This window comes from Vidua chalybeata, chromosome 2 (genome assembly GCF_026979565.1).
Source record: "Vidua chalybeata isolate OUT-0048 chromosome 2, bVidCha1 merged haplotype, whole genome shotgun sequence".
Taxonomy (NCBI): domain Eukaryota; kingdom Metazoa; phylum Chordata; class Aves; order Passeriformes; family Viduidae; genus Vidua; species Vidua chalybeata.
This window is the reverse complement of record NC_071531.1, coordinates 111,797,151-111,819,285: the sequence shown is the minus strand read 5'-3', so window position 1 is coordinate 111,819,285 and position 22,135 is coordinate 111,797,151. Positions and strand designations below refer to the sequence as shown.

Below are 22,135 nucleotides of genomic sequence, written 5' to 3'. Positions count from 1 at the left end.
GGAAAACAAGTTAGACTCTTATGGGAATGCTTTGCAGAGGGAGTTGTAATGATGTTTGGGTGAAAATGCTTTAAAACTGCAGGTACTGGTCACAAACTGTCCTTGCTGGTGTTTGATGGCTGTTCTCCTGCAGAATTCAGTTACTGCAGCCCTCCAAGATCTGAGGATTTGAAGGGTGACTGTGTTATTTTGAGATTTCTTAACTTTTGAGATTTTCAAAACTGACCACAATATCCTTGCTGAATTTTGAGGTGGTAAGAGCCATGATTTGGAATGTTGGCAGGCTGCTCTAAAGAGAGGGATTAATAAAGAACAACTTGTGTCGGGCAATCGAAGGGGAAGGTCTGGAGCTGTGCCTGTGTTGACCACAGGGTGGCAAAGGCAGTGCAGAACTGCGTGTCTGAAAATGCTGTAAAGGTCCTGAGCGTGAGGGGAGAGGGCAGAAGTGTGTCTGTGTGCTGTCAGATGACCATGCTTAGTCTTTCTTTTCTCGTTGTGTATAAATTCCTTAAAAATCACTTCTGATGAAGGAGGGGGGTGGGGGTCCTCTTGATAATGACATAAAAACTTTGTAGTTCTGTTCTCGTGTCCCTTTCTTCCTCGGTCGACAAACATCTCAAATCAATTTTGCAGCAGAATTTTTAACCCAGATGGAAGCCCTTCATCCACTTTGATTGTGGCATCTCATGGGGAGTGTCTGATCCGTGGGACAGGTGAGTTCATCTACTCCTCACAGGGAGTGTGCTGGGACCCAACCAGAAAGAGGTGAGGTGGTGGCAAGTTGAATTTCTGTAATTCTATATCATTCATTCAATTTGGAAATGAGGCAAGGCTTAATGAGAGGTACTTCATTATTAGAAATCTGGAGTAATTGTAGCAAAATTGGTGGGTACCCATGGGTTGTCAAGAAAAAGGACTCTGGATTTGTGTCGAGACACCTGTCTGGCTGTGGCTGCATTTGGGAGCAGAGACCAAAAGGGGCCATCAGTGAGCAGTTTTAACTGTGACTGCATAACATGTTTAATGCTAATATTGAAGATCATGTCCCAGCTCAGACTGATTTTTGGCATGTTTGGGGTAACTGGTGACATGATGGATCTAATGGCCATTATACAAGCCAGTCTTACAAGGTAAGGTAAAGAATGAGAACAAAACCAAGGCATCTCCTTAATCACTGCTATGCATACAAGCTCAGACAGCTGCTGCAGATGTGTCTCTGTTTCCTTGGCTTCCCATTTGCTCTATCACTCCTTCTGTTCCTCTTTCTGCACCTTCTCCTTTCCCTTCTGCAGCTGTGCAAGCCCCCCATTCCTTCTGCAGCAGTGGGGGCAGAAGCAATGGTGCCATTTGGTCTGGCAGATTTGGTGGTTTGGCAGCAGCAAATGCCCAGGCTCCAGGAAGGAGTCTGGAGTGAAAGGCTCAGTAAGCATTTGGGGGAATTTTTACTGCATGTGACCCTTTTTGTTCAGTTGTTTGATGGTTTCTGGAAACTCTATTTACCCCATAAAGAGAAAGTGTTGATTATGCAGGAAAATAGAGAACAGTCTGCTTGATGGTAGGACTGTGTGGGCAGAGCCAGACAGTTCCTATTACCAGACCAAGGCAGGATCAGATGCCTTAAGATTTTGCTGAAGAGGATTTAAGAAATGGTTAATGAGACAAAGGGAAAATAATGCTGACAAGGTGTTCACTTGGTGGTGGAATGAACCCAGAAGCCCTGCAGAATGGGTCTTTGCTTGTCTCCTTATTTGTAGATCAAGTGATCCCAGATGTTAATCATTTTAACCAATGTTTTCTGGGCTGGCATGGGAAGCTCATGGAGGAGACATTAATTATTGCAACATTTGTGTGTAATGTAATGGATGAGTTTAAGATAAGGCAGAAGAGAAAACAGTAGGAAGAGGAGGCTGGCTTGTTAGCAGCTGCTCTGCAAGGCAGGAATTTCACAGGACAAAGGGGTAATAATGGAAATAAGGGAAATGGAAATTTAAATTGGAGAAGTCCAAAGGATTACTGCAATAAAACCAAGACACTGGAAAGAGAATGTCCTGTGATCTTGTGACAGGAACAATGAGAGCAACAAAGCAAAAATCAAATCAATCAGGAGCTGAATGAAAGCAATGAACAACGATCAGACCAGACCCCCAAGCCCTAGCAGTGGAAGGAGATACAAAAGTAATCACCTTGGGGGATTTTAGTGAACCAATTATAGATTAAAAAATTGGAGATGAAACTTAAGGCATGTCTGTTAGATACCAGCACAGTTAATGTGACATTAACAACCCCCCACGAAGGATCAACAATGAAGGGTAAAGTAAATGTTGTATGAATAGAAGGTAAAGCTACCTTTGTACCCAGGACATGATGGCACAGATACATCCACACTCTGACAATCACTCTTTTCCTGCTGTTGGAATCAGCACCAGCAGACTTGGTGGGGAGGCATTTGTTACACAATTTCGGGCACAGTTGCAGTGCTCGCCACAAGGAATTTGTGTGCTCACATCCTGACTCTCAGAGGGTAATGTACCAAAACATGATGGTTATGTGACTGAAGGGGGAGAGAAATACCCCAGGAACTCAGAGGTGGCCTGTGGGTTATTAAGGTCAGCTAATCCAGTACAGCTCAAAATGCAGGGAGGCAAACCTCTCTCCTTAAAATAGTACCTGTTATCTTGGGAAGCAAGGGAAAGTATAAGACAAATAATTGAGGATTTTCTCCCTTGTGGGTCTCCTTGTAATACTCCTGTCTTGCTGATTTAAAAAAAAAAACTAAATTAAGCTCAGATGGAAGATCACTTTATAGATTTGTCCACTACTCTAGTTCCTGATACTTCAACAACTATAAACATGATAATGGCTAATGCAAAATGCTTTACAGTCATTGATTTGTGCCCAGCTTTTTTTCAGTATAATGGTGCATCCAGAATCTCTGTATAATTTTGTCTTCACCTGGGAAAGAAAACAGTAAACATGTACCAGATTTCCTCAAGGGTTTGCAGGATGGTCAACTTTATTTTTTGAAATCCTAGGCAGATTTAAAGCAGAGTTAACCAATAACTTTGTATTAATACAGTGTGGATGATGTGCTAATGGCAAGTACAAACAGGGAAAATTGGAACACACATGTAATGCCAGTTGCTTTGACAGCTAAAGGCTATCAAGCCTGCCCAACCAAATTACAATTCTGTAAAGAAAAGGGAGGGTATTTGGGACATTGTTTTTTTGTCAGGAGAAGGCAGGAAGGTACCACATGACTGAACAAAACCTCCAAGATATGTCTAAGCCTACGACTGACAAATAGACAAAAGTTGTGTTCTCTGTACCACCCTCAATCATTAGGGAAAGTAGAAAGAATGAATTGAAGCATTAAAGACAACAAAGATTTGTGCAGAGACTTAAATGGCCAGATGCTGTACCTATATTCCTGTTGCTTTAATGCACATGAGGTGTAAAGGCCAAATAAATTGAGACTGGTCCAGCACAAGTGTTATGTGGCTGGAATATTCATATTATGAACACAATCTTGGCTGAAAAAGCATTCTAGTTTGTTGCCTTTTTGTAATGACTTGTATTACTGGGGAGATCCTGAGATCCAAATGTTTGATAAATACACATAGATTTCAGTCTTTAAGGAGATAAAAAGAAATATGTATGCAGAAGGGTTCTAGAGGAAAGAACCAGGGGTGCGTGTCAGCTGGAACTGTGGGTCCAGGGGTTGCTCTCAGAGCATGGTCAGACATTCATTTCATGGGGTGGGGTAAGTGCCTCCATGCTTGCACTTTCTGAAAATCTTACTCATTTCACAATATCAGGGTATGCAAAAATTTAATCTAGTCATAAAAGGCCTCAATGATTTGCTGTTTTGGCCCCAGCCAGAGCTACCTTGTTAAAAAGTATCATGACCAAGAACTTTTCAATCTGCCTTTTAAGTCCTACTTGGCATGCTGAAGCTGTGTTTCCAGCTTTGATCCTATAAAACACTATTTTTCAGCCTCTTTCAGTTTGTGGATCTCCTTTTTTTTTTTTTTTTTTTTTTTTTTTTTTTTTTTTTCAGTGCTGTTCTGGTGCCTTTACAACAAATTTCAGTCTGTTGTCACGACAGCCATTATCCCAAATGTCTGCATTTTCTAAGCACTTCTAGAACGTAATACAAAGTTAAATGACCTGGGGGTTTTGGTTGTTTTTTTAATCAAAGAATATTCTCTGCTGCTTAAAGGAAACTTTTAAAAGCTCTTGAATACTTTAATTTGCTGCAGGTATCAGCAGCTGCAGTTTCTTGTGTGTGGTAGCAAAGCTTCAGGAAAAGGCACAAAGTGTGTTTTTTGCTGCTTTTTCAAGTCTTCTGACTGTCACATTGGGTTATTCATGTGCTAGAATGTGACAGATAGGGAATCCTTGTCACAACTACCTGCAATCTTGTGGTTGTAAAGCTATTCTGGTGGCTTTTGTCACCATTCTGCACTGTATTTGAAGATTTTTTTTTAATGAGCCTGGCATTAATCTTCTCCTAACCACAGCAGATGTAATGCTCAGACTGTTCAGTGAATCTTGCAGAGAATTTTAACCTGTGAAATCTCTTTGCCTTTGTAAATAATGCTTATATGATTAGTTGAAGGTGGTAACATTAGTGAAATTTCCCAAGTTCATCTTCCAAGTTGGGGTTTAGCAAGGTCTGCTTTCCCCTCAAAATGAGGCAAGACAAAGCAGGGAGGAAGAGGAATGTGCTCCATGTGCTCCTGCAGTTCAGTGTTGCTCATGTAGTGACAGGATTGAACCCATATGTCTGAATAGCTCTGCAATAATAAACCATTTGGTTTGTTTTTTTTTTTTTTTTCCTTTCTTTTTTTTTCAAGCAAATGCAAAGCATTTCACCCTGCACACGGCTAAATATAAATTGTCTCATTTCTAGAAGTTTTTCCATATATGGGCTCTTCTTTTTCACTTGTCATCGTGGGGCAGGCTGGGAGAGCCATGTCAGAGGAGCTGTATGTGTCTGTAGGATGTTGGGCATTCCTTCCATCTCTTAGCAAGAGAAGGATGAAAATATCCATGGGTGCTCTGAAGAAGAGTGTGCACTCCTATTGGCCCTGACTCTTGCAAGTGTTGGACTCTGCCTTCCCCAGGGGTGCTACAGGATGGAGAAGACCACATGTACCTTGTCTATAATTAGGTCTGGAGCCTTTCTGATCTCAGCACGTTTCTGCAATGTCCCTTTTCTTAATTTGTGGGTTTCTTAAAATGTCCCTGTCATGGAAATATCATCTGTAGTTGAGGCTCTGACATTAGCATTTGCTTTTATTTTTGCTTGCTATCTCTATTGCTTATGATCAAGAAAGATCTTTAAATCAGCCAAAGAGCTATGCTTATTTTCATGCAACAAAGGAAGGGTTCATATGAATCTTCATCAGTCTCTGGGGTCCTGCTGCCCCACACAAAAGCATTTCTCAGGTGTGTGCCTCATTCCTGCCTTGGATGGATGGACAGAAGTGCCACTGCTGGAGCTGCAAGCCTGTTTTCTGTTTGCATGTGTTGAGTTTCTGGATTTAGCTCTGCTGGCTACCTCTGAGTGAATCTGGGCTTGTGTGTTTCCCCAGTGAGCACTGACACACATTAATGACAGTAAAAATAGGTGTGCTGCCTCTGCTTACCAGCCTGTGGAAAGGGAGATGTGCAGAGTTGATATGTACAGATTTCTCCATAATATTTCACGGGTTATTTCCTGCTTTACTTGCTAGCTCAGGTTTTCCCATCTCCCATGCTCCATCAAGGTCTCAATGCCATCTATGGAATGAATCTCCATTCCCCTTCCATGAAGCCTTCAGCATGAAGGGGCAAAATGACCCTGTGAGCTTGCAGCTCACCAAGTAAAAAAGGTTTTAGTTCACCTTCTAACTACAAATTCTTGGGGTTTTTATTTGGTTCACCTTCCCTTCCCCCCTTTTCCTACTTGTGATTTCTGTTAATCATTACAAGGTGTTTTTTGTCTGCAGTAATCACACAAAACTCTGTGTCTTTATATAAAAAGGGGAACTGAATTCTCTGCCTAGCCAAGGGTGCTGCGAGCACTCATTAGCCAATGCTAGAAATTAATGCCAGATCTCATCTAACTGTTTCATTATATGTGAAATTTGAGAGTGTTGCTCTTATAAGAGGCTGCTGATTGATGACAACACAGACTGTGTGTGTGTGCTGTCATCTTTATCTTGGCTGTGATTCCTTTTGGGCTTTTTTTTTTTTTAGCTAGTGAGGATGTGAGGGACAGAAGAAGCCTAATGGGACTTCATATACTGTGTGATGTATGGGGCACTTGCAGTCAGGAATATTGAACTCATAAATGTACTCATTTGCCCTGGAGTCACTGAGAGGGAGACGAAATGCAGGACACCACAATGTCACAGTCGTGCAGAGTCACTTCTGTGACAACAGAGCGGCAGCAGAAAGGCCGTATTTTCCTGGGATTTTACTGCAAATGTGCACATGGGCTCTGCTCTCGTTGGCTGGAAGTGAAGGTGAACTTTTGCTGGACTAGTCTTTATGCAGACCCCTTTTACCTCTTGTTTTGCTGAGATTCTGGACATTTCGGGGTGCTGTTCGGAAGTGACCCTGCATGTGCTGTCTGTTCTGTCTCGTGTCTCCACCACAGCACTGCAAGCCTAAGCTCTACCAGCTTGCCCTTCAAGCATGAAGGTGAAACGAAGTTGAATGTGCACATCCGAGGCAGATGGTTAGCCCCAGTCTTGCAGTGGTATTTGAGACAGATTTTCTTCGTGTTATTTCAGCAGCACAGAAGGAAATGAAAGTGTTTCTTACTGTAAATACTTTTTTCTCTCTCCCTTCCTCTGCACTGCTGCTGAGTGTCTGAAGACTCACTTCACTGCTTTTCTCAGAAAAGTCTATTTATGTCTCATCTTAGATCAATTTAGGCCTGTCCTATGCACATATGATAAAGACAGCATATTGCTGTGATAGCCTTGAACCAAATTTGTAAGTTTGGGACATTGTGAGCAGGAGGTGAGGTGCAGTTGTCATTGATAAGAAGTCAGAGTGGCCAAACCAGCAGCTAAAATGTGGAATTTTTCAAGCATAGCCAGATTGTTTGAAAAATAGTGCAGACCACAACGCAAGGAGTTTACCCACTTCTCAGAAATGTGTGTGTACACGTGAACCCACTGTGTGGAGCTTCCTCAAGGGGCTGTGTCTATAGCTGTGTCCAGAGAAACAAAAATACAAGGTTCCCAGCTGCATCCTGAACCCAGCTGTTGTAGTTATTCCCTAGCACATCTGCTAAGCATCTGAAAGCATCCAGATGTTGGCTCTAATGCTATACCAGTGTACTTCCTCCAGTGAGTGAGACAGTTCCTGCTGTTCCTGTGTTGTTTGTGTAACCCATCGCGGCACTCGCTGCAACGCCCAGTGCGCTTTAAGCCATCTCAAAAAGTGCCAAGTATCTGGCCCTACCTGGCTCTCTTAACTGGTTCACAGTGCTTCTTCAGGATTGGCTTTTCAGTCTCTTCTCTGAGATCTGCACTCCAAACAGAGCTGGGGTGGCTTCTGGGCTACATTCAGTTTAGTTTTGCAAGGCAATTTAATTTCCCATAAGCTTTACTCTGCCTGAGGCGGCTGTATGGAGCCTTTCCTGCATGGCAGGTACCACTCAATCACTAAAAAAGCCTGGCAAAGTTCACTTTGGCAACAGAGCCTTTGGGAACAGAGGGAGAGCCTTGTTCCACACCTCCTTCCTGCTGGTGAGATGTCAAGGAGTGATCATTTTTAGTATTTCAGAAAATCAGCTGGTTTTCATGTCCAGTGCTTTATCTGACTGGACTAATTTCTTCTCCCTGGGTGGGGATGCTGTACTTTGATAAAATAGAAAAGGATGAAAGAAGTAGATGTTTCTCCTTTACCTGCTCTTGGCATTAGCATCTTCCTAAATGGGGTGAGCTGAACAGGAGATATTTTTGTCTCCCCTCATCTCTCAGCCCAATTCTCACACTCACAACTACCTTTGAGCTGCAGGACTTTGCAGAGCACATTGTGGTTTGCATTGGCTCAGCCCGAGTTCAGTCACCCAAAACCTTGCAGGTCTATTTTGAAACATCATTCAATCTGTCCACTATGGAGTTTCTTTTCTTTTTTTTTTTTTTTTTCACTCTTGCTTCTGACATCATTTCCCGAACACTATATTCACCCAGCTCTCTAGCCAGATCGTCTCCTCAGCATATGATGCAAGGAGCTCTTTGAAATGGATTTCAGCTCTCCTTTTACTCTGCTCTGCCTGCTGGTGATAATAACTGTTACTCAAGGTAAGTAGGATTTTTCTTTATTGGGGTTGGCACAGATTTGCCCAGATGAGCAGATGCCTAAATTTTGCTCCAAGATCTTTTAAGGACGCTACCAGGTTTGGGGTGACATCAAATGATGTAGCTGCTAATGCATGAAAGGGGAAGTCAGACCAAAGTAAGACAGATTATTTTTCAAGTAAATGAACACTAACAAACAATATTGTACTTTCTGAGTGTCCTGCATCTGGGGAAGGTTTTCAGCGAGGAATGTAAGGTCCTTGTACGCAGAGTGCTGCTGGAGAGCGACGTGGTCCAGCTCCCAACACTCGGTGTGACCTTGGGTTAGTCTCCAAGCTGCCGTCACCCTGCCATTTACCCATCTCTGATTTACACACAACAACTCAATAATGTGCAAGTGTACTGCGAGACCTGTTTGAGTTAAAACTGTGACCTTACTCTTTGGGTGAAAGCAGCTGTGCACTTGCAGCTATTGTTTCTGCTACCCTCTGTGCAAGGTCCATGGCACTGATGCCCTGAGGACCTTTCTTTGCACGGTCTCTCATCTCTGACGGGGGCTGGTAGATGGTCATCTTAAATTTAGGGAGAGAAAAGACCAGCTGTTCAGCCTTTTGTTTCCATGTGTGCATGGTGTGCACACCATTCCTGTGCTGTTGAGGTGGGGGAAGTTGGACCTTATAGGTGTCCCACTCCTCTAATTTTCTATCACTGGTGATCCAACCTGTCCCTAGGGTTGGCTCTGCCCCTCTTGTGTCTCACCTGGGCATTTTCCTTCCTGGGAGGCAGCCAGGAGGGGAAGGATGGACATGGCAAGCTTGCTCTCTTCCAGGCTCTGTCATCTGGACTGGTGCGCTCAGCGGTGATTCAGCAGTCTTTTCTTTGGAAATCCAAAGCCTGCAGAACTTCTCCAGCATGAGCAAGGAGGATAAGAAATGCTCTACAACTGTCCTTAATGATACCTTGTTGGCCAAGTGTGGCACTTCTGCCAGTAGATGGCTGAACTTAGAGAACGGCTCCCTAGTGCTGAGGAGCGTGGAGAAAGATGATGAAGGAAAATACGGATTTGTTTTTCAGAACACCATCAGAAATTTTACACTGGAAGTATTTGGTAAGTGGCCTTCTTGGCAAAAAAAAAAAAGCTTTTGAACTTGTGAACCTGGTTGGAAGGCTGATGCCTTGAAATTTTTCCAAAGAAGCTGCTTGAGCTTGCACGAGCTATAGGTGCCTCTGGGAGCCATGCCAGTCTCCCTCCTGTCCCTTGTAGCCTCAGAATTCCTGCTCCCTTTTGTGTGCCTGCTCATCCGTCTGCAGGCAGCAAAGACAGAAACAAAGTCACTTCTGTACAGGATCCAGCTCATTGCTTGGGTTAATATAGAGAAGGCTTAGGAGGGTTTGTCCTCCTGCTGAATAGTGCTCCAGGCAGACAGAGAGCCTTGCTCTGGTCCTCATCACCACTGTTCCTTTACTTACACAGGCCTCTAAGATAAATTGAAGCGCACGAAACTGTAATGAAAATGTCTGAGCAAACTGGTCTCAGTGAAGACAAATGAACCCTTACACCTTTAGGGTGCAAACAGGCGGAACTGCTGTGCACAGTAGGTCAAAGATGTGACTCCTTGGTATGAAGAACAGGGGCTTAGACTGGAAGTAGTCAAAGACTGCAGAAGTGTCCTGGGTTTAACCTCCATTTCAGTGGATTTACTTTGGGAACATTTGCCTCCTCCTTCTGTTCTCTTGCCACCCCTAAGGCAGGGAAAAACTTTCAGAGCCAACATGTTCCTGGAGGCAGGGATTTTTAACTGAAGATGATGTCCTAGCACAAGACAGTGTTTTCTGTCAGTGATTTCTGAGCTTATTTCCATGGTTACATGTTCTCAGTGTTACTCCTGCTGTCCTAAAACCATACCAGTTCTTTACCCAGTTTGTATATGCAAAGCAGCAAGTGTAGGAAATAGGTTTGCTCCTTGTAGTAGACTGAAAGTGAGAAATTCAGGGAAATGTAGCAAGAGTAATGATTAATTGATTCATTTGAAAATGTCCTAGCCTGGGTATCGTATCTAACTGCAGGTGTCTTGTGTTTGTATGCGTGTTGGCCATGATTTGCACCAGTTCCTTTCTAAAAAAGGAAGAAGAGACAGAGTGACAGCAAAAGTACAAACCTCTGGTGGAGGGGAGGACTGAGTCTCCTCCAAAGCCATGATTATCTGCTGATTACAGAGGAGGGCTCTGGCTGGCACATGCTTTGGGTGTTTCCACCATCCTCTCAGACCAGGGGCTTTTTAATTTTTTTTTTTTTCAGTGTCAGTTAGGAAAATGACAAGATGCCAGATTTTGGTGGCATCCCCATAACAGGGATCAAGAGTCACTTGCAGGGTTGGGGTAGGCACTGTTAAGCATTTCAGGGCAGAGTGCAGGCACTCAAAAGTGTGGTTATTTGTTTCTGTGCTCCCTTCATACAGTAAATGTGGTATTGCTGGGATTACTGTTCTGTTCACTGCTGAGTCCTCTCCTCACCTCTCTCTTTCCTCCCTGTTCCCCTTGCCCCATGCTGTGTGTGACCAGAGCCGACCATTGGTATCCAGTGCTTCCCTGATGGAACTGCAGAGCTGTCCTGCAACATGGCCAGCAACGAGATCCTGGTCTTTCGGTGGCTGCTGAATGGCACCCACCTGAAAGCCGAGGGGGCTTGCATTAAGGATGCTGGCAAGAAGGTTCACCTGGGCAGAACTGAGCCTGGGGAGTTTGTGTGTGAAATTTTGAAGGGGAACAGTGTCACGAGGACCAGACCCATTACGCTGTCTTGCAGCTACGGTGAGTAATGGCATCTCCAGAAAATATTCCTTTTGGTCTCTTGCAGCAGCAAACTGAAAAGTTGTTGGTGTTCTCAAAGTATCAAACTCTTCTTTCCTCCTCTGGCATCTCCCTTCCAGAGTTACCAAATCCTGCCTTTAGAAATCAAGACCCCTTGATTTCCTTCTCCTTCTTGTGCTTTGGACTGATACAGCCTACAACCACAGATGGGATAAGTTTGTTGAGGAGGTCCTTTTACCCAGCTTTGCAGCAAGGATGGATCTCCATCTGTCTCTTTTCCTACTTTTTTGGTGATGGAGATTTGCACCCCCCCCATGCACCAATCCTCTATGCTGCTTTAGAAACACAGGCTGCTTCCTACTCTGACGTGCATCCATGACCCAGCTGCCTTCCAGTTTTTGTGCATCCCCATAAAAACCCTTCCACTAGTTCAGCCCTGTTGCTTCTGGGCTCAGTTGAGGTGTTTTGCCTCATCTCTTTTCCTCTTATCTAGGCCAGAAGCACAAAGGATTTTCTGATCTGTGCAAACGTCTCTCCATCAGCCCCATCCATCAGAAGTGGGTAAAGACACAAGCCATTTACTTCTGGAATGTAGAGTTTTTTCCCTCCATAGCCTTGCTCAGACATAAAAGTCTGCGAGAAGGCTGAGATTTTATCCATTTGTAGCCTATTCATAAATGCTGAGTATTCTGCTTGAATAAGGCCAGAGCTTAATGAGACAGAAAATCTGGATCCTGGGGTATCATTTAATTTGCACCTCCAGTAGTGAAGGTTCTTCTACTCTCTGGCAGCGAAGATGGTTATAAAAACTACAGGCATAACTTAACTATAAGGTTTTTGACAAATTTTGCTGCAATTAATCACTTTTGCCGCTGGAGAAGCTATACTGTAGCATTTTAGAAATTGTCTGGGACACTCCAGCTCCACGGCAGATACTGTCTTTTCTTCTGTGGCTGGCATGCAGTTGATGTGAGAGCACCCTCCTGCCCATCCCCTGTGTCCCGTGTGGTGGCATTCAGCAGAGGTGCTGTGGGCTGTCCGTGCCTGGTCCCTCTGGCACCGCTGGCCAATCTGTGCAGATCTGGCTTTTGTGGCTGTGGAGCAGTGATCTGGATTTTGCCCAGTTAAATTGGTTGGAGGCTGTTCCACGTAGTCAGAGCCAAGCTGGCTGAGGCACTAGGGAATGGAGATCTCCACATCCATGTGAGCATCCATGAGCTGTTCGGTCAAGCCCTCTGATAAATCAGAGTGCTTGATAAATCAAGTGCTCTCAGATTCCATGGTTGATCCTGGGTGGCTGCCCAGACCCCCAGGTGCGATATCTGTTCCCCATTTCCCCTTGGAAAGCTCCTGAGGGAATTTAGTGATAATCTCTTTGGGGATGGACACGCACATAAACACATATTTGAAAGGGTCTGAATTAAAGAAAGTGGCAGCAATTCCACTTTTTAGTCACCAAATGCAACCACATTTGTAAAAAGTAAATTAAAGCAATTCTGGGTACCAGTAAAATGAATTGAAGGAGGAAATGGGTTCATTTAATTTAATTGAAGATTAACTACTTATTTTTGTGGGTTATTATTTGCTTCAGGCAAAGGCTGAATTTACTTTTTCCACTGTAGGTGTACAATCTATGTAAAAACATCCATTTGGACGACCTGTTAGCTGATGAAATTAATTTTGAATAACCAAAAAACAATTTGGCAGAAATGCTGTAAACTTACCAGGCAACACAGGGCTCTGAGCACACAGGATTCAGAAGTTAAGAAGTCAACATATATAAAAGACTTTCATTGATTAATAGCTTGTTTACTGCTTATTTTAAACACAACATTTTATCCCCAAATGACCTTGTTAACAAGTGGCAAATTTTTAGGAAAAAGATTCAGGAAAAAAATTTCCAACTTGTATTTATACTTTTCACAATATTCTCTAAGCATTCGTCAACTAAAATAATTAGGGAAATTATTTCTGAGTTTCTGCTGAAAGTTTTTCATTTTGAATACGGATTTTTTTTTTAACTTGGTAATTGTTCTTAAAAAGACTGGAGCAAGCACTCTGAAAATACCACGAGCACCTGTGTGCAGTTGTCTTTACTGTCCCGGTGAGTAGGTGGAGTATGATGGCGTGTAGTATATCCTGGAACATTTAAAATTCTTCCTAGTCTCTGGAGAGATGGAGCAATTAGTGCTTTTGAGGGCTTGAAAATATGCTCCAAATGAGCCTGTTGGTTGCTGCTGTGCTGTGCAGGCGTGTGTGCTGCTGAAAAGCAGTTAAATAATTCAGAAAGGGATGGCACAGGCTTACCTAAGGAATTTATGTTATCATTAAAGTGGAGCTGTATGGGTTTTTTCTTTTTGCATATGCCAAGAAGTGTTTTCCTAGAGAATGCCCCAAGTTGGAGGGGATTATCTCAGTGAAGGAGCAAGCCTGCATGGGTCTCTCTTGTGCAAGTCTGCCATGCCCTGTACCAGCTGCCTGCTCAGCAGCAGCGAACGTGCGGGTCTGCCCCATCACAGCAACCCTGAGCAAGGGCTGCTGAGCTGGGAAATAATCACCAGGGACTTGTGCTGCCCTTCTGCTCAGCCATCTGCAGCCCTCGCTCCCACTGCGTGTTCTGCGCTCCCGGCCGGGCAGGGGAACAGGGAGGAATCCTTCCCTGAGCAGCAGCGGAGCTTGGGAAGGGCTTTTCCCCTGTAGTTCCAGTGGCCACAGTCTTTGGTGCCTGAGGCAGTGCAGGCTCCAATGGGACTTGCTCTGGGGTTGGTGCAGTCATTACATGACTGTCCTGAGTGGATTCTCTGATGCCAGCTCTGAGGGTAGACTCTGCAGCTTTTCCTTCAGCAGGAGGTGCTTCCTTAGGTCTCCCTCCTCAGCTGCCCGTTTTCATACAGCTTGTTGAAATGTAGTATCTTTCAAACCATCACCTTCTCTGTTAAATTTGATTAAAACTTACAGATTACCTTAGATGTCAGTGATCAGAGCAGGCAGAAGTGAATGCTCACAGCTTAGGTGCACAGGCCTCTCCTCCTGATGAAAAATTCCATGCCATAATTAAATGATGTGACATAAATCACAAAGTGCCACAGCTCACAGCGTCAGCTGCCCTGATCCAAACTAAAGCAACAGTGATGTCAACAAGCTCTAATGTGGCTGCAGGGTTTCTCCCACTGGGAGAAAGGAATTTGTCCACCATGGTAGCTAACAATGCTGTGTCCTTCCTGCAGACCTGCTGCGGTACCCGGGGTTCATTTACATCCTGGCAGGGTGTGCAGCGGGTGTGCTTATCCTGGTGGTGGCTTTGCCTGCAGCCATATGTTGCTGCATGAAGAGGAGACACAAGTTCATCCCCGTGCCTTCAGGTGAGTGGGGAATGCTGTGATCCTCCTGTTATGAATTTTTGAGATTATTGTGTTTGTGCAGGCTGGGGTTGACATGGCCTTAGAGTAACCTGGTCTCAGCTGGGTGGCTGCTTATCCTCCAGCCTGTCCTCCCTTGACCTGCTGGAGTAGAAGTCTGCTTGCTGATGGGCAGCCTCTATGGCTAGCAGGGTCTTGAATTAAACCTCACCTTTCCTTTATTCACCTCACACTTGTGCCCTCACCCTGTGCTCCTGGCCAGAAGAAAAACCCACAGCAAAACCTCTCCTATGGGCAATAAAATGGAACCTCATTCAGGTGTGAGCCCAAAATGACCTGAAGGTTTCTGGTGGCAGTCCTCTGTCAGCAGCAGTCCCTGAGAGCAATCTGCCCGTGCCACCTCAAGCTGTGATCCTGCCAGCATGGCCAGGCTGGTCTCTGGCAGGCTGGCAGCGACCCTCCGTTCTCGGCATCTGTCCGCTCCGGGAGCGGAGCCAGCGCCGCGTGAGGAGGGGACGCAAACACGTGGTGGGGGTCTGGCCTCACAGCAGACCTGCCAGGCTCTGGGGCTGTGGAGGCCTCTGCCTCCAAATCTCTGGGTTTGGTTTCACAGAGGAGGAGAAGGATGACGGGTTGACGATGTCAGTGGTGTCCGGTGAAGGCACGAAGAGCCCCCCCAATGGAGACCGTGTCGAGGCTCAGGCTGCCCAGACTGTCCGTCCTCCGAAGCCTGGTGAGTCCAGCGACCCGTCTGAGGTCAGACAGATACCTTGTTTAGGAGGGGCACAGTGTGGCTGGTGGGGGTGGAGGTGACAGTAGAGAGGGGCCTGGGACATGCCAGCACAGGGAAGGTGCTGCACCTTCTCCAGGAGTTGCAGCAGGGCATTTTTAAGTACATTACTCAAGCCATGAGAGGCAGAGGCAGCCATCCCACAAACATCCCACGGAGGGTGCTGCCAGCGGGCTGCAGGCTGTCTGCTCCAGTATCTCCTGTGCTAAAACACATACCTCAGAAACAGCAAGCCCCCCAGAACTCAGGAGTTTTCCTGCGATTTTCTCACCCTTCTCCCCTTCTCATCAGAAACGTTTTACGAAAATCGGTGTTGTTTTTTTAAGCAGTCATCTTCAGGACAGCAGGAACCAATACACTGAGCTGTAAACACAGCTAAATCCCATCAAAGCCAGAGGCTTGTGTATTTTCTTAAATTGGGGCTAGAGTGGGAACATGGTCACATTTTAAATTGTTCAAAGAAATCGAGCATAAACCCCCACAGCCTTAGCACAGTATGGTCAAGAGAGTGCGGTGATAAAGACCCTCCAGAAATGTCCTGTTCTGTAAGTGCTTGATATTAGTACTCCACTTTTTGCATTATGTTTCCCTCAGTTTTGCTTCCCAAACACAAATGCTGGCAACACCTTGCCTAGTAATGCACCATCATCAGCTGAAGTAGGTTTAGCAGAGACATCATGAACTGGAGCACCTTTACAAAGGTCATAGCCTGGTCTCAGCACTGCTGTCTCCATTTCTGGTGGCCTTCACTGTACCATGCACAGCCTCCTGTAGCTCTGCTGTGCTTTATATCTAACCTTGGATGCTCTTTGCTCTGCTTTCAAAATATTATATGCTAGTCATGAACATAGAGCAAGAAAGAGAAAAAAAAAAGATCTTTCAGGTCATCGTTTAATATTAATATACTTCAAGTGTAGAGCTTTTAATAAAAAATACAAACATTATAAGTTTGACTAAAAAGTAGTCCATATTTAAATTTTTTACAATTTAGTAAAAAGCAGGGATGCACGTGGAAAGTAGGTGAGAACTAAATGTGTGCTGTTAGCCAGCTTTAATTATTCAGATGTAAGTGAATAGATTTGGCTTTAGTATTTTGGTACTAGAGGTTTGGTACTAACAGTACTGAAGTACTTTGGCACTATGAAGCCAGACAGCTTCAGTTCCAAATTGCCCTGAGGCACGATGGATGGCTCAATAAATAAGGAGTTACAGAGAAAACTGAAATTTGACTTGCAGATGCCTGGGGCGAGGGGACTGAGCGGATTAGGCAGCCCCACAGCATTAGGGACCAGGGGGTGAATTTCCATGAGGGTGAGCCATGGTGTGGGCACTTATAAACCATTTCTCCCTTTTCCAGATGCTGCCCAGACTGGTCAAGGTGTTGAGCCCCAGGCACTGGCAGGAGAAAACTTACCAGTGCAGATAGAAGCTGAGGAAGTGCCAGATGCTGAGGTCCTAGTTGATATGGAAAGCCAGGAAGATGCCTCAGACTGTTTCCCGGATCCAACTGATGACTGATCTGACACACTTGCTCTTCCACCCTGAAGCCTGTGACACTTGTCCTTCGCATCCCATAGTCTCACTGTGTCTGGAAAATTTTAGCAGGGGAAAGACGTGAGGCGTCAGGCCTTCTGACCTCATTTTAAAAGAAAAAAGAAAACACAGAGAAAAGCACACACGTGGCTTCAAGGCCCACTGCCGTGGCCTGACAGGTTCACCAACAAACAAAAGGGGCAGCTCTTTGATGCTTTGCCTGATAACAGAGCTGCAGCTAAACTGAGGAGCCCAGGGGACAGCCTGGGATGAGAGGGCTCCTCCTGCTCCCTGCCCACCCCATGCCTTGCTGTGTCTGCCAGCCAGGGGCAGGCACTACAGGCAGGTTGAGGTGGCCTGCCAGTCCCAGGCAGAAGCCAAGGACTTGCCAGAAATTTCCTGAGAAAGCCTCTTCTCGGGAGACTCCAGGGCAAGTTTTTCCCAGGCCCTCCCAAGGAAACTCAAAGGAGGTCTCAGCTCGGTATCTGCTGTCCTGGGTGCTTATCTGAGCCGCTCCTCTGAGCTCCAGATTTGGCCCTCACCTCTTGCTGCCTGGAGCAGGAGCAGTGGTGGGGCTTGAAATTTGACTTGCAGATGCTGTGTGCAGACACAGCTGTGTGCTGGCTTTGCTCACCTCTCGGTGCCCCAAATGACAGAGGGTGCAGGTTACCTTTCACCAGAACCCGACTGCTTGGGCTGCCCCCGAGCTAAGCCAGCGCTGTCACTCACTTGCTTGCCTGCAGCAGGAGGGGGCCTGGGGCTTGGGGCTGCAATTTTGGCAGAAACCTTGATTTTAAGGCTGAGATTGTTTATCAATGCAAGCGTTAGTGCCTTTAGTGTAATAGTTTAGCTGCTGCAAGCTGATGAAGCTGGCCATCTGCTTGTGCATGTAGGCTTGTTCGGGGCTGTGTTATTTGCACAGACAGCAGCAATTTATAGAATCTCTTAGGTAAGTCGTGTGCTACGCATTGCCTGTTCTGCTCAGGGGAGCTGTGCCTGTGGAGCAGCTGGGCTAGACCTGCAGGGAAGAAGGATGTGGTGAGGAGAGGGCAAGGATTCTGTCCTCAGGCAGCTGAGTCCCAGCAAAGCTGCCAGGGACTGCAGGGAGTGCTGCAGGATGTGCTGCCAGAGCAAGGTATTTACTGTATAAGACAATTTTAGTAGTCCGAGTGAGGTGGTAAATTGGTTGTTAGTGTTAAAATAGCCTGCTGGGCTAGAAGGGCATGGTAGTAAAAGCAGAGATGGTACAGACTGGGACCAAAAGGGATGGGGAGGTGTGTACTGCATTCCTCTCCTCCCTTGTCGTTTTGTCCCTGTTTTATATTGTGCTGACACTGTGAATCCCTTGGAAATGGATTTAAGGTATGCCTGGTGAAAGCCATTCAACGAGGGCTGTGAGCACCCCAGCAGAATCCAAACTAATCTGAGGGCTTCTCTCCCAGGGAGGGAGGGAGCTGGTGGGATGGCTGCACGCTTACCTGGGAGTCCTTCATCTCTGTGTGCTTGCCAAGGCTCTGCATCAGTGACACCCAGCCATAGGTAATTGTTCTCGTTGTTTCCTTGTCCTGTGACTCTCTTTGGAAGATGTTTGGATCTTGTGTGCAGTGTTGGTGGTGATTCAGCCTGTCTCTGCTTTTAAAGGCTGCCGTAGGAATCAGGTTTTCCACGGTAAGAGGGAGGTGATAATTCTTTTCCTTACGGTGCTGTTCTAACTCCTTTCAGTATAAACATTCCTCAAAGGCTGTGAGTTGAATGACAAAAAAAAAGTGACACGGAGTGCTTGGGGTGGCAGCGCAGAAGCAGCGATGCTGGGTGAATGTCACCAGGCCAGTGTCACCAAAAACAGGGGGACATAGCCAGCATTGCTTCACTTCTGCACTTTCTGGCAGGGGCAGGAGGGGACAGTAGACTCCAGCACATGCTTCAGAGGCTGATCAGTGCTCTGAGCTGCACTGGAGGCGACAGCAGTGTTTCAGTGCTGAGGGTGAGAGAGCGGGGCCAGCCTTGTCCTGCTGGGCTGGGGCATCCCAGCTCTAGCTTATCCTAGTGCTGCCTTCCTGCTGCCAGCCCTGAGAGGGCTGTGAACATCACCACTACTATGATCCCAGTCCTGGAAGGATTCTTGCCATAGAGATGTGAGAGGTCTTTGTGAGACAGATTGAACCACGGCTGGCTTTCTGTCCTTTACCACTGAAAGTGCCATTCAGCAACGGGGCAAAAGTTTTCTGTTACTGTCAGGTCAGGAGAGAAGTGATGCAGCCCGTGCTCTTCCTTTAACTGTATGTATTCATGCCCAGCTATTGTTCTCTTTTTGGTGGTTTTTTCTTCTTTTACCTTTCCCCCCATGATTCATTTTGTTCCAAATAAAGAGATCTGTTTTCTACCTTGTTTCGGACCTGTTTAAGTTTTGTTATTTAATAATTGTTTCTTTCTGGTTTTTACAGGAAGTACAGACTTACTTTCAAATTTATGCACAGCCAAATAAAGGAAAGGTGATAACAAGTTATTGCTGACTTGGGTGGTCAAGGGCACAGAGATCATGAGGACATTCATCTGTAAGCCACCCCAGGAGAGGCTGTAGGACAGTGGCACAAGATGTCTCACAATTCCCTGTTGGAATGTGTGTGTTAATGTGTAAGAACATCCATGAGCACCAGCAGCTCACCAAGCCCTGCTCTGGTGCCTGAGCTGTGAGCTGCAGGGCAGGGATGCAGGGCAATGGTCTGGCTTTACCCATCTTTATCCATCTGTAATTTTTGTGACACCTAAGCCACCTTAGCTCTGAGAGAGGATGCTGGACTGCATTGCACCTTTTGCAAGGAGGAGGTGGCTCGTTCTCACCCTTAGACAAGTGGGCCCAGATTGTAGGTAAAAGCAATGTCCTGATATGATCTTATCAAACCCCTGGAGTTTACCAGAACAGGTTTATCCCTGGAACACTGGTGTGACTGGCATGGGTGATCCTGCCCTGCAGTCTATGAACCCAGCACTCTGAGGAGCCATCTGCCTGAATTTCCAGGTGTTTTCCAGTCTGGCTGTGATGCTGCATCTCCCAGGAAAGAGCAGGGACATTTTCCAGCCCGGGTCTGACAGGAGAACAGGGTATGGATGTGGGTGGTGCTATCAGGAATTTGACCAGGAACAGAGGTGCCTGTGCTGCCTCTTTGGGGCTTCTGGTGCCTTTGGTGAGGCTGTGCCATGCCAGCCCTGCCTTCTCTGGGTTGCTGAGGGAGTCCTTGGTGCCAGGGTGCCTCCAGGTGGCTTCCTCTGGGGAGCTGGTGCTTTCCAGGTGATGGGAACTGACCACCACATCATTCCCTCTGGCCACTGGTCATGACTGGGCAAGGCTGGGAGTAGTGCAGCTTCCACTCCTCTGCTAATCAAGTGCTGGCAGGAGGGGAGCTCTGCTCTGTGGGAAATGTGGATGTTTTGGGATGTGATATCCTCCCACCAGTGGTTTGTAGCACTGTACAGAATAGAGGTTTAGATTTGCATCCATGTCAATCTTTCATGGTGGGAAGAGAGGAGTTTGCTTGTGGCATGTGTTAAGCAGCAACTGACATGAAATGCAATATGTAATCTTTTCATCATGTAATTAATTTATGAATATAAAAGGGGAGCAGAGAATGAACTTACTTGACTTAAGATCAAAGTGAAAGCAAAAGCAAGCAAGAAGTGTGTTGTAGAATGGTGAGCAGAGAAAATGGAAGGATCCCTTTAGACTTCTTTAAGCACTCAGGATGAACTCATCCCCACAAAACTGTCATGTCAGAGAAGCTCCCACATCCCAATAATGAAACAGTGCTTTGTTTCTCAACCTCTACCACAGGCTGCTGTGCCTGATGTCCCTGTGGTTGTGTAGGTAGCCCTTGGGGTGCTGCCTGAGCCCAGCACAGAAGCAGAGACACCAGGACAAGAGTCAGCAGTTCATGGGGAGCTGCAGGACCAGCCCTCCCTGTCACCCTCAACTCTATAGAGACAACAAGATTAGAGGCTGGTGAGTCTGAGAGAAGATAGACAAAACTGATAATGGTCAGTGGTTGTGTGAACTTCTGATAGAAATCTCTGTGTAGTTGAAAAAAAACCCTCTAGATTTTAGGCATGTACATGGTAAGTTCATGTCACTTTTTATGAATTATTACAGCTCATTTCAAAACAAGCAAACAGAGGGTTCATGTGTAATGAACCTGTAGCAGGCAGTGTCATGGAGAGACATCTTTAAAGTCATTTCTTAAAATGAAACAGCAAATTCTGGTGGTGCTGTAAAATCCAAACTGGTATTATCACCACCAGGCAGGCAGGAGTGAGATGCCCCACAGATTTCCATAGGTACACACCCAAAACTGGTAACAGAAGTGGGCAAGAATGGCAGCACCACCCATTTCTGTCTGAGGTGGAAGCAGAATTCCATGATGTGTCATTGCAGAAGCTTGGATTAGTCTTTGGATACTGTTTGTGCCTTCTGCCAGGTTGCTCAGTGCCTGGGACCTTTGACAACCACTGCGTCCTGCATCGGTTTTGTTCAGGGTAAATGTTGCATTTCCTCTCTGCCAGATTACATGACTCACCTTCTCAGGCAGAGGATGTGGCTGGAGACAGCAGGGCTGTCTTTACTGAGAACCTAGAAGGCTCTAAGCCCTTCTAGACATTTGCACTTTTGCAGCAAGCAAATCATAGAATGATATAAAGGTTTGAGTTGGAAGGGACCTTAAAGTTCATTTAATTCCAACAGCCCTGCTGTGGGCAGGGACACCTTCGGCTAGACCAGGTTGCTCAGGTCCCTGTCCTGGCCTTGAACATTTCCAGGGATGGGACAGCCACAGCTTCCCTGGGCCACCTGTGCCTCAGCACCCTCACAGAAAAGAATTTCTCCCTGATACCCAATATAAAACTGCTCTATTTCAGTTTGAAGCCTTTGCCCCATGTCCTATCACTGCATGTCCTTGCTGGCAGGTGTTGTGTTAATTATAACAAGATTAATTTAGCTTTGGTGTGATTAGCAGATTTCTTTGGGCTGTGCAGGACCACGGGGAAGTGCAGCAGTCGTTCTGCCTATGCATGCTGATGGCATCATATCTTCATGAAGATATTTCCTGCCTGAGGTGGGATTTCAACCCCAAGCAGCAGAGGTTCCCCCACTCTCCCATCAGCCACGAGGTCAGCAGGAACTGACTGTATAAAATCATTCATTACATTTGCAAGTTCATGTACAGCTGTGGTCTGCTCATTGTGCCAAACACTAACATAAGGAAAGTTCCCATCTGCAGAGGTAGAAAATATGGGAGGCCAATGTCAGCTTATTTTTAAATTGATCTATTTTTCTGGTTAGCATATTCTGT

General features: G+C 45.8%; 1 protein-coding gene across 1 annotated transcript; it reads left to right on the top strand.

Annotated features, from left to right (window-relative positions):
• Window positions 1–658: 658 nt before the first annotated feature.
• On the top strand, window positions 659–19,184 carry LOC128783929 (uncharacterized). Its single transcript, XM_053935104.1, has 7 exons — window positions 659–713; window positions 8,196–8,306; window positions 9,133–9,411; window positions 10,866–11,114; window positions 14,342–14,476; window positions 15,087–15,206; window positions 16,621–19,184. Exons 2-7 carry the CDS (start codon window positions 8,246–8,248, stop codon window positions 16,779–16,781), a joined length of 1,005 nt encoding a protein of 334 aa, XP_053791079.1. The 5' UTR covers window positions 659–713; window positions 8,196–8,245; the 3' UTR covers window positions 16,782–19,184.
• The last annotated feature ends 2,951 nt before the right edge of the window (window positions 19,185–22,135 follow it).

What these genes read in the sequence shown, in the direction of transcription:
- LOC128783929 (XM_053935104.1), top strand. Translation starts at nt 8,246, where the DNA reads ATGGATTTCAGCTCTCCTTTTACTCTGCTCTGCCTGCTGGTGATAATA. An exon ending in GATAATAACTGTTACTCAAG is followed by an intron (nt 8,307 to 9,132) that starts GTAAGTAGGATT and finishes GCTCTCTTCCAG; the next exon opens with GCTCTGTCATCTGGACTGGT. An exon ending in TTTTACACTGGAAGTATTTG is followed by an intron (nt 9,412 to 10,865) that starts GTAAGTGGCCTT and finishes GTGTGTGACCAG; the next exon opens with AGCCGACCATTGGTATCCAG.